The sequence below is a fragment of the Papilio machaon genome, chromosome W, assembly GCF_912999745.1.
Source record: "Papilio machaon chromosome W, ilPapMach1.1, whole genome shotgun sequence".
Taxonomy (NCBI): Eukaryota; Metazoa; Arthropoda; class Insecta; order Lepidoptera; family Papilionidae; genus Papilio; species Papilio machaon.
The window spans coordinates 2,415,704-2,428,770 of NC_060015.1; the positions used below are offsets into that span (position 1 = coordinate 2,415,704).

At 39.6% G+C, this 13,067-nt stretch overlaps 1 protein-coding gene across 1 annotated transcript; it reads left to right on the forward strand.

Moving 5' to 3' along the window:
• Positions 1–1,333: 1,333 nt before the first annotated feature.
• Positions 1,334–6,791, forward strand: LOC123722881 (protein unc-13 homolog C-like). Its single transcript, XM_045685447.1, has 3 exons — positions 1,334–1,658; positions 2,965–2,969; positions 6,378–6,791. Exons 1-3 carry the CDS (start codon positions 1,334–1,336, stop codon positions 6,789–6,791), a joined length of 744 nt encoding a protein of 247 aa, XP_045541403.1.
• Positions 6,792–13,067: the final 6,276 nt, after the last annotated feature.

Consider the following 13,067-nt stretch of genomic DNA (forward strand, 5'->3'; position numbering starts at 1 on the left):
GGGCCAATGGCACAACAGACAGTTTCTCGTTGTCTGCAGGAGGTCACAACTGCTCTTAAAGCACCACATATTTTAAAAAAATATATTAAATTTCCACAAAATAGTAATGAAAGGAATTTTATTAAGCGGCGGTGAGTAGCTAACATGTATCAAAGTTTTAATTTTTATCTATATTTGCTAAATTTATTTTGAGTTAATGGGTTTTTATGATGTGCCAGGTTTTATGAGAAATATGGTATTCCTGGAGTGATTGGGTGCATTGATTGCACCCATATAGCTATTGTCAGACCATCAGAGAATGAGGAACAATATTTTAATCGAAAACATTTTCATTCGATTAACACACAAGTTGTGAGTATAAGAGTAAAATATAAATTATTATTTTAATATCTATAATTAAGTACATACCTAATGTGTGAAAAGATTAAATTACATGAAGAGTAGAATAATCAATTAAAAGATAACATTCATTATATACATACGCTTGATTCTCATTTTTTACTTAGTCTTGTATGTTTTTTTTTTAAGTGTTGACATAGTAACATTAATTTTTCTAGATTTGTGACAGCGACTGCTATATTACAAATGTGGATGCTTCATATGGTGGAGCAACACATGATGCCTACATTTGGAGAGAGTGTGACATAAGAACCCACATGGAGAGTATCCACAATGAAACCGTTTATTTACTAGGTATATGTGTTAATATTTTATTGTCTTAGTATGGGCATGTAATGCAAAGCAATGAAGACCCTGTGGTAAAAAAGGCTTGAAACTGAATGTGGAGGGATGCTAGGGTAGAGGAAGGACAAAAAGCTATGGGATGAGGGCAAGCGGATGATGATGTGTTAAATTATAAATATTATTTTATATTTTATAAACTTACAAACATGTTTTATTTACATAGATATATTTTATTTTAGGTGATTCAGGTTATGCTCAAAGGGAGTATATGATGACACCTATAGATAACGCTGTTGAACACTCTCCTGAGGGGAGATACAACTCTGTTCAAAAAAATGCACGCTCCACCATTGAACGCACATTTGGTATATTGAAAGGTCGATGGAGATGTCTTCTTGCGGCGCGAGAACTGCATAACTGTCCTGAAACAGCTGGTAAAATTATAATAGCTTTTAACAGTTTGAGGGTAGGTGCGAAATAAGTTAAACAGTTTTTATCAGCTCCCAATTACAAATATAATTTAAAAATATAATTAAGTAGTGTCTATGTTCAGTACTTACATGTGAGTGTTAGTTACCCACTGGCTATCTATTTCCTTTCTAATTTAACACAAACATTGCCACAAAAGTCACACTATCCAATCACAGTTATGGAAGCACTGAAAGAATCTTTTGCTACTATTTCTGAGATGTTTAACGCCCGAATGTCAGAATTTCAACGTGAACTGCAGAAGTCTAGTCCTGTCCCAGTTACAGCCTCATCACTTGCTGAAGAATTTTCTTCTTTCAAGAAATTCATTGCATCGGTGCTGGAAACAATGCAAAAACAAATAGAATTTTTGAGCAGAGACATTGACCGAATGGAATTACAGCGAAGGCGTAAGATAATATTACTTCATGGCATCTCTGAAGACAAGACGGAGGATACTGCTGAAGTTGTGTCAAAATTGATATCCAACAAATTGAAAGTTCCTGGTTTCTCAATGTAATGTATTATTGTAAATGTGGGTAGGTTATATTAACCTACCCTACTGGTTTCGTATAATAAATCAGTCCCCAGCAAACCGCCGTTTAATTTACACCATATATTACAACTGGCGACGAGTATTTTTTTTTGTTTGTATTTCGGGTTTATAGTGTTAAATATGCCTTTCGGAAAGTTGCACGAATACGATATTAACGATCGTAACAACTGGAGTGCGTACGTTCGTCTCGTTAAGCAATTCATTTTACTTAACGACATCAGAGAAGATCTACACGTCGCAACACTACTCACGCATGTCGGAGCGGCCACGTACGAGCTGATGTGTGACCTGTGTGCGCCCATGTATCCGGAGACCAAGTCTTTCCAAGCTCTGGTCGAACTTGTCGGAAATCATCTCGAACCAAAAAGATCGGAGATAGCCGAAAGGCACCTGTTTAGACAAAGGCGACAGACCGAGAACGAACCGATAAGCATGTTTCTGCAAAATTTAAAACACCTAGCGAAGCATTGCAATTTTGGAGCTACGCTTGAAGAAAATATTAGAGATCAATTCGTCTCTGGACTTCGAAATGAAGTGATGCGGTCTCGTCTGTTCGCGGAACCCACATTGGATTACAAAAAGGCGGTGGAGTTGGCGCTTGCGCTGGAAGCAGCTGAGAGGCATGCGGAAGCGGCCGGCGGCGACGGCCAGGCGTCGGCGCCGGGAGCTTCGGGACTCGAGCAGGCAGGCGGCCTGCATCGCGTGGCCACGGGGGCCACACCGTCGCGGCGCCCCGCTTGTTGGCGCTGCGGCAAGGACGACCACACGGCAGATAAGTGTAGCTATAAGTCGTATAAATGTCATAAGTGTTACAATATAGGTCACTTGGCCAAAATGTGTAAAAAAAATGCTTATAGGGCTGACGGCGGAAGATCGAAACTTCATAATTATATTGATAGTTGTGACTCGGCGAGCGATGCGAGTGATTGTTTACATCATATTATATCCGTTAGTAATAATGTTACGGATGGACCTTACCATTGTACATTGCGTGTAGAAAATATAAACATGGTTTTCGAAATAGATACGGGCAGCAGAATCTCGGCGGTGTCAAAAGATTTTTATGACAAATATTTTTATAATTTACCTATTAAAAAACATAATATTAAATTGCAGTCGTACACGGGCGAGGCGATCGTTCCGCTCGGTTACGTCACAGTGCGAGTAACGAGTGGGAGCGGGACGACCTTTGTTTGTTATCGCGCGCGGCGGTCCGCCGCTGTTAGGCCGTGTGTGGCTACGAAAACTTAATTTAGATGCCATTAATATAAATAAAATAGGTCTGCCGGCTGATTCGCTACTTATAAATTTACGAAATGAATTTCCTGACGTATTCGGTAACGGGGTAGGCACATTCAAAACAAAAATTACATTACATTTGAAAGATACAACGCCGATATTTTGCAAGGCCCGTCCACTGCCGTTAGCATTGCGCTCACCCGTCGAGCGCGAGTTAGAACGCTTACAAGCGGAGGGAATTATTTATAAAGTGGATAGGTCCGACTACGGAACGCCCATTGTACCTATAATTAAGCGCGATGGAACAATTAGGATTTGTGGAGATTATAAAGTTACAGTAAATCCTTTATTAAAAGATTTTCTCTATCCTTTACCGCGCACAGAAGAGTTGTTTGCAGCTTTAAGTGGTGGCGAACAGTTTACTAAATTGGATTTAAAGAATGCGTATTTGCAAGTAGTGTTAGATGAAGCTTCGCAACCACTAACGGCTATAACAACACATATGGGTATTTTTGTGTATCGAAGGGCCCCGTTTGGTTTAAAATGTCTGCCGGAGATGTTCCAAAAATTAATTGAGGAAACTCTAAGCGGATTAGATTGTGTTGTAGCATTTATTGACGATATATGTATCACCGGGCGCAACAGAGAGCATCATTTACAAAATGTTAAGGAGGTATTGTCTCGGTTAGAGGAAGCGGGTTTACGTATTAAATTTGAAAAATGTGAGTTTTTTATGGATGAAATTTCATATTTAGGATATAGAATTGATAAAAATGGAGTACATACAGATAAAAATAAGGTATCCGCCATTGTAAATTTACCTGTGCCGAAAAATGTATCACAACTTCGAGCAGCTTTAGGCTTAATTAATTATTATTCGCGCTTCATTCCGAACATGAGCACATTGTTAAATCCACTGTATAAGTTATTGGCTTTCGCCACCGGTAGCAAATGGTGTTGGAATAGGGATTGCGAGCGGGCATTTGAAGCGGTTAAAGAGAAGCTGGTTAGCGGGCCCGCGCTCGCGCACTACTCGCCTACGTTACCGCTGGTACTCGCCGTAGACAGCAGCGCATACGGTCTGGGCGCCGTGCTGGCGCATCGCATGCCCGACGGCAGCGAGCGAATTGTTAGCTGCGCTTCGCGCACACTCACTGATGCGGAGCGGCGCTACAGCCAGATCGACAAAGAAGCACTGGCGATAGTTTACGGGGTAAGCAGACACCATCAATATTTGTTTGGGCGTAAATTTACTCTTCGGAGCGATCACAAGGCACTCACATACATCTTCGGACCGAAACACGGCATACCACAAACGGCGGCTAGTCGACTGCAGAGGTATGCTGTTCGTCTGGCGGCATACGACTTCGACATCGTCTTTGTATCGACAGATAAAAATGGCAATGCCGATGGCTTGTCCCGTCTACCTCAGCCAGCGTCCAGTAAGTCGAGGGAGGAGGACGACGCCGCGACTTACTTACATTTCGTAGAAGACAGTTTCCCTCTTAGCCACAGGGACGTGGCAAAGGATACGGCGAAAGATGTCATATTAAGAAAGATATATGGATATATCGTGAGCGGTTGGCCACACCAGACCGAAATCGAAGGCGAGAAGCCATATTTTCATCGTAAAGAGGAGTTACACGTCGATCATGGATGTATTGTTTGGGGGTACCGGGTAGTCATACCGGGTACTTTGCGCAAACAAATAGTGGAGGAGGTCCACGCAGGCCACGTGGGCATGATGAGAATGAAGCAAATTGCTCGCGGCTACGTGTGGTGGCCGCGACTCGACGCGGAGCTGGAGGAACGCGCACGCACGTGCGCCGTGTGCCGCGATCAGAGAGACGCGCCGCCACGCGCCGCGCCCGTGCCCTATGCATGGCCCTCGGAACCGTGGACCCGTTTGCACGCGGACTTCCTACAACATGGTGGTCGACATTACTTACTCGTCATCGACGCTCATTCTAAGTGGATCGAGATATTCCATATGAGTGGCGGGACATCTGCGTCTATTGTGGAAAATAAATTCAGAGAATTATTCGCTAGATTTGGTCTTCCTAGACAAATGGTTACGGATGGAGGGCCACCTTTCACTTCTCGTGAATTTGAGGAGTTTTTGAAGAAAAATTGTGTAGACCATATCGTGACGGCACCGTACCATCCGTCAAGCAATGGGGCGGCAGAAAATGCAGTGAAGACCGTGAAAAAGGTCATCAAGAAAGCCCAATTAGAGGGCGAAAATATCGACCGCGCGTTAAGCAAATTTTTAATGCAGTATCGCAACAGTACACATTGCAGCACGCAACGCGAACCTGCTGTGGCCATGATCGGACGGAGGCTGCGCACGCGTCTGGATCTGCTGCGGCCTGCTGCCGCCACCGGCGAGGCCGTGGCGCGCGCGCGATGCAAGCAGAGGCAGCACGCGGGGGGAAGCGCGCGCGTCCTCGCTGTCGGCGACGCCGTACTCGTTAGGAATTACGGGAGAGGAGATAAATGGATGGAGGGCATAGTGACAGAACGCACGGGCAAGGTTACCTATGCAGTTAATACAGGTGATAAGATAAATACCCGCCATATTGATCAAATAATTCCTAAGAAAAATTCGCGTCACTCTGGGCATGTTCCTATTCAAAATGAAACGAATGAAGATAGTGAGTGTTCGCACGTACAAGTGGACGACATTGCTGAAACGGGAGTACCAGGGGCGCGCGAAATCGAAAATCCGAATATCGCCGCGAGAACCCATGAAATTCCGTGTACATCTTCGTTCGAAACTAATCTCTCGCCGGAGCTTTCAATCTCCACTCCAACACCAGAGCAAAAGCGTTATAATTTAAGGCCACGAAAAATAAAATAATAAGACTTTAAATAAAATGCACACAGTACTGTGTACAAGTATTCTCATTACCTTTAATACATTAATGTTATTTCTCTTGTCTGAACTGTATTGTTTATTTTTTTGTATTTAATTTTCCTACTACATTATAATTCATAAATATAAAATAAACATTTATATGTGTTAACCGTTAGCATTAAGATTTTTTTTACTATAACAAAATTGGTGTGTAGATGTTAACGTCAACGATTAAATGTAAGTTTTTTTTTTTGTAATTATTCCAAATTCTACATAATTTGTTTCACTAATTCGAACGAACAACATTTTAAGAACGGTGTGTATGATAATAACTTTGTTACTTTTACACTGTTGTGGCAACCAATTTACGTTTATATTAATTAAGTTTTTCTTTTGTTGACCAGTTACTTAAGTTTGTTCTATTGTTATTGCTTTGCATTATATTTTATCTGGAGAGGGATGTTGTAATGTATTATTGTAAATGTGGGTAGGTTATATTAACCTACCCTACTGGTTTCGTATAATAAATCAGTCCCCAGCAAACCGCCGTTTAATTTACACCATATATTACACTCAACTTCTTGCATCAGTCGTTGTCATAGGCTAGGACGTACTGCAGGTAAAAAACCAAGGCCAATCATAGTAAAATTCCGTGAGGTCTCCATGCGTGATAAAACTTGGTTTTCCAAAACCAAACTAAAGGGCTCAGGTATAACGCAATCAGAGTTTCTGACTAGAAATCGCCACAATATATTCTTGGAGGCTCGGAAGCGACATGGCATTACGAACTGTTGGACAAAAGACGGCATAATTCATGTGCTGGCATCGGATGGCTCAATCCACCAAGTTGAGAGCTTGTCAGAACTTGATGCTGTCCCGATTGAAGCCAGCCCTGCTTCATCTGCGCAGTCAACTGCCACAGATGGCAAGCCCTCTGTGAAATCGTTTGCTAATCAGTTTCGCACAAAGCGAACCACAAGAAAATAGTGCATCTCTTTTTTTTTTTTTCTCTTTCTATTTTATTATTTCCTGTATTCTAGTACATAGTTTCTTAAATGTTTAGCCACACACTTGGATAAGGGATTTTAGAATTGTGTACTGTGGTTTACTTATGTAACTGTAATTTTACACCTTTCTGTCGTCCTAATTTATAGATATTGTTTGTACAAATCCGTGTTGGTAAACAAACACTTCTAGGAATGACAGCTGTCACGCTGCATTTTATGATTGTACTCATTGACGCATACTTGTCAATCATGTCAAACTTCAAATGCACTGTGACGTGCAACGCCACAGATTATAATTAAACTACCATAGATGTCATTTAGAAATAATTTGTTTCTATAGAGGTTCTTGTTTGAACTTTATGGTTTTTAGGTACATTTAGTAATTATAATAGTATACGAGTACACTTTATATTTTTCTTTTTTTCTTTTTTCATTTAGTTTTTTCATATGAATAGTTTGTGTGACATATCGACAAGAGTGTCAGTACATATTACAGTACTATACGATTTACTTTACAACAGTTGACACCTGTGCTATGTTATAATAATGTTTTAATTAATGTTTCATTTTTATTATTATCTTTATTTTTAATTTTCTGTTATAAATTGTTCGAACTTGACAGAAGCTGGCGGGTAGCAACAGCACCACATCGAAGCACTTTTGCAATTAGGTTTACATTTTATAATTTTTGTTTATATTATTATTTAATTATCCCTTATTTATTGTTTTTTATATATATTTTATATTATATTTCAAAATTAAATGAACGATAGTGATAGTGACAATGTTACTGTTTCTTCATTATATAAATCAGCGTCTAGTGGATTGAATAGTAGTTATGAAAGTATTCCTCCAAATGATGTGGCCCTAAACTCTCATTTTACAGATGTCTCGAAAAACTTTAATATTGTCCATATAAATGCGCAGAGTATACCGGCACATTACCCCGACTTTTTAGCCACCTTTGATAGCAAAAACATACATGCCATTCTTGTATCAGAATCCTGGCTTAAACCCTGCCTGGCCTCGACTTCTTACTCTCTACCAGGGTTTACTCTCATTCGCAACGACCGCACACAACGGGGAGGTGGCGGCGTTGCTATATATCTTCGTTCTCACATTCCGTTTTCAATTATTAATAATTCAGATCAAAATCAAGACGTGAACGCAGCAGAATACTTATTTATCGAAATACTCTTTTGCCATACAAAACTACTTCTAGGAGTCTTATACAGTCCTTCTTCAACAGTTGACTACTTTTCGGCATTTGAACACCTCCTGGAAGAATTCGTATCCATATACGATCATATCATTATTATGGGAGACTTTAATACGTGTCTTTTAAAACAAGACGTAAGATCTGCAAGATTAAATAATATTATTGAGGCAGCCAATATGCACATTCTTCCTCTTTCAGCCACACATTTCTTTCCGAATTGCGTCCCATCACTTCTAGACCTAATAATTGTCTCTTCTCCTGATCATGTTGCTAAGCATGGTCAATGTGCTGCCGATGCTTTTTCATATCATGACCTTATTTATATGTCATATAAAATCCGACCTCCTAAGGCAAAGTCAAAATTTCTACTTCAGCGCAACTTTGCGAATATGAATCTTGATAAATTGAGAAAGGATGCCCTGAACACCGACTGGAACGTAATTTTCAGTGCCAAGACAGTTGATGAACAGGTGGACACATTTAATTCAATATTAGTCAACTTATTCGATATCCATGCTCCTATTCGTCCCGTGAGAATTCGCCACGCACCTGCACCTTGGCTAACTGAAGATATTAGAAATCTAATAAACAAAAAAAACAAAGCCAAGGCTAAATACAAGGCCAATCCCAGTGATGTAAATCGTGAAAAGCTTCGACAAGCTCGAAATCGCTGCAATATGGCGTGTAGAGATTCACAACGACGCCATATCCATAAATCTGTTCAAGATGAAGATCCTGTCAAGGTCTGGAAATTTCTTAGAAAACTTGGAGTTGGTAAGCAACAGAACTCTCCAACAGATCATACTGACTTAAATGGTCTCAATCTCCATTTTTCCTCTTCATCGTTCATAAGTAACATAGATAAATCGAACACCTTAAAATATATTTCTAGTATACCCAACTCCAGTAACTGCTCTTTCAATTTTAGTCAATTTACGGATCGTGATGTCGAGAAGAGTATTCTATCCATTTCCTCTGACTCTGTTGGCGGTGACTGCATTAGCCGTAAGATGGTCATTCCTTTACTTGATATTCTTATTCCCATCATTAAACGCGTCCTAAATTATTCAATTACCTCCAGTTCATTTCCCAATCTATGGAAAGAGGCACAAATAATTCCTCTACCCAAAAAGTCCAAACCATCCTCTCCGTCGGACTATCGACCAATATCCATACTTCCGTTTTTGTCCAAAGTTCTAGAGCGCCTTGTCCATCAACAACTTAACTCCTTCCTCTCCTGCAACAATCTTTTAAATCCATATCAATCTGGCTTCCGTCCTGGCCATAGTACGGCTACTGCACTCTTGAAAATCACTGACGACATAAGATTAGGAATGGATGATCAAAAGCTCACGGTGCTGACATTATTGGATTTCAGCAATGCTTTCTGCACTGTGGATTTTGATATTTTACTTGCAATTATGCGCTCTCTTAACATATCTCCGGCTGTTATTGACTGGTTTCATAGTTACTTGTATGGGCGTCGGCAACGTGTGCGAGTTCAAGATAATTATTCCTCTTGGTGTAGCATAAATGCCGGCGTACCGCAAGGTGGCGTGTTGTTCCCACTTCTATTTGCAATTTTCATTAATTCTATAAGCTCTCAAATATCTCCTCTCTACCACCTATATGCAGACGATCTCCAAATATATAACCAGTCTACTTTAGCTGATTTACCAAGTGCTATAAATATAGCTAACATGGATTTGGCCAGTATTTCGCGTTGGGCTAAATCTTATGGTTTGCAAGTCAATCCTGCTAAGACGCAAGCTATCATTGTTGGCAGCTCGCGTCTTATTAGTAAAATTGACTGGCATCAACTACCACCTATTATATTTGATGGCATAATAGTCCCGTACAGTGACACTGTGAAAAATCTTGGCGTGCTGATTGACCGTAATTTATCTTGGGTACCGCAGATACGGGAATTGAGTCGAAAATTGTTCGGAGCCCTTGGTTCTTTTCGACGCTTGTGTAATTTTCTTCCGATTCCTACCAAAGTTGCGCTTGTTCAGTCCTTACTTCTGCCTATACTTGACTATGCCGACATTTGCTATCCTGATCTCACAGAGGAGCAATTAAATAAACTTGACCGCCTTCAAAATGTTGGTATACGGTTTATATTTGGGGTACGCAAATATGACCACATATCCGAATATCGTGTAAAGCTCAAGTGGCTCCCAATCCGTCTTCGCCGGAATGCTCACATTCTTTCTACTTTATATAATATACTGTTCAATCCACTTGCTCCACATTATTTGAAAGAACGTTTTAAGTTTACATATCTCACTCATGACCACACCTTGCGTTCTAGTACAAACTTTTCTCTTCTTACTCCTTCACACACCTCTTCTTTCTACTCAAAATCGTTCACGGTTTACGCTGGGAAACTATGGAACTCCTTACCTCTCTCTATTAGATGCAGTAAAAGTATTGAATCGTTTAAAAAACATGTCAAAGATCACTATCTGCAGCTCTAATTTGGCTATATATATATTGCTGAAATATTGTATTATTTTATTTTCTCTTATTAATATTTCTATTGTTTTTATTTTTATTTCTTATCACTGTTCGTGTGCACCCTACCGATTTGGTTTACTTAGCTTAATATCTACCCAAAGGTTGTCTGGCAGAGATCGCTGCTTAGCGATAAGACCGCCTTTTGTGAAAATCCTGTTGTACTTTCTTTTTTGTAACTCCATGATAGTGCACAATAAAGTATATTTGTATTGTATTGTATTGTAATAGCCTGCTGTGTTTTACATAATTTATGTATAAAGGATGGTATTGATGTTCCCGAGTTGACAGAAGTTGAACTCCAAACAAAAATGACTAGGCAGCGGGCAGACAGGATAGAAGAAGAAATAAAAAAAAAGAAAGTTTATTTATTAACACAAAAAAAATTAAACCAAAAAACAATAACCTTGTACTAACATAAAATTACACATAATTAATCTGGATATTAAGTTACCATTTATGGTATTTAGGGTAATCTTGTGATGCCCACACTAGGCATAGCCTGTATCGTGGGCACCGATATTCATAAAGAAATACAATATTATATATACAGATAGACAGGGCTCCACCAGTTGCTTCTTCAGCTCAAGCACTACATGCAGGTCAGAGGGCAAGGGCTGTATTAGTGCAAATGTTGGAGAGGAACAGGTGAAATAGTGTATGGTGCGAAAGGGCAGTCAGGTTTTAGTGGGTATTCCGGTCGCCTTCTGCGGCCGGCGAGTCCCACACTCCCTACGCCATTGCACAGCACGGCGTAGGGGTGCGTAAATGCATTTCCTGAATTAAAAAAAAGTGAAATAGTGTATAAAATATAATAGTGAATAAAACTCATTTGCCAAATTATTTACAATACACTTTTATTTTTCTAAAAATTTTCTCATCAGTCCACACAGCTCTTCCAGGGCAACCCTGATGCCAGCAAGCTCAGTGTTCAAAGCTGTCTCTCGACCTGCACGCTCTTCTTCCAATTGAAACAATCCCCTCCTGACATCTGAGACAGTAGCCGAATGTCTCCTTCTAGATCGTGCAGCTTGTGAGGCTGCAGAACAAATTTCCAATTATTATACATTGACAGATGAAAGTCTATGATACTTGAATGCATGAAAAGTATGAGATATTTTATGTAACTGTTTATTTGGCACACAGTGATTTTATTGACAATTAATTAAAAATAAAGGTACTTTTTGCCACTGCTGGATTGTTTTTGTACAACCACCCATAGAATTGAGTGAATTACACAATTCTTCCCACAGTCTCTTAGAAACACTTGAAGAACAAACTTTACAAAACTTTTTCAAATATTTGGTACAAAAAATCCTAAATGACGTTTGTCAACATCGTGAATATGTGTACAATTTTAGTTGTCGTACATTGTTACCAATGTTAAGCTGAAATTGGGCTCTTAAAATAGGTCGGTTAACATCGTCAGTGATAAGGTTCTTTTGCTCCGGGAGCCAGCGACAGATTTTCATGACCAATTCCCTCCCAATCGAAAATTCGTAAAATGCATAAAGGACTTATACTATGAATACTCGCGACCGTCAGCTGCGACTCCGTGGGTGGGGTGGGCAGTGGCAGCCTCCCAAACATGGAGAAAAAAAAACTTTTCAGTCATTTCCTCTCATTTGAAAATTTATCAGAGTATAGTTTATGTAGTATTTTGAAAGAAAAACATAGTCAGCTGACCGTAACACGGTGGATTATACGTCAGCTGGCTCCTTAACATGAAAAAAAAAATTTTTTTTCAGTGATTTCCTCTAAACTAAAAATTTACCTGGTTATCTTTTATATGCTACTATTAATGAAAATTAATGTCAGCTTGCTGTATCTTGGTGGAAAGTTTGTCAGCTGGCACCTTGAAAGGTGTAACGCAACAGCATCTATGACCCACTGAAACTTATCAGCTGACGACTTTTCCCTTGACTTACAGCTAGCTGATTTTTTTTATTATTTACTAGAGTATTATAACTATATATATAACTAGAGTATTATATAAACCAAAATAATTTTAGCGCAGACACTTCTACTCCCCCTGCTTGACTATGCTGATGTTGTTTTTCTAGATGCAAATGAAGAACTCCTGGACAAGTTAGAAAGACTTCAAAATATGTGTATCCGTTTTATTTATGGCCTGCGGAAGTATGATCATGTCTCGGAGTACCGCAAACAAGTTAAGTGGCTACCTATAAGGTTACGAAGAGACTGTCACATCCTTTCTACCTTATTCTCTATTCTGTATTGCCCTTACTCGCCTACTTATCTTTGTGATCGTTTTAATTTTCTCGTGCCTGAAAACCAACCATCCAGGTCTAAAAAAAATTCTCTTTTAAAATATCCCTCACACACTTCCTCTTGCTTTGCCAACTTTTTTACTGTCCGTGCTGTCACGCTGTGGAACTCTCTTCCGTCGTCCATACGAGAAAGTACATCGCTGCCATCCTTCAAAACAGGTCTAAACACATAGGAACACTTTATATCACTTTGAGTTTTGCTATTAAACAATATACATATATATATATT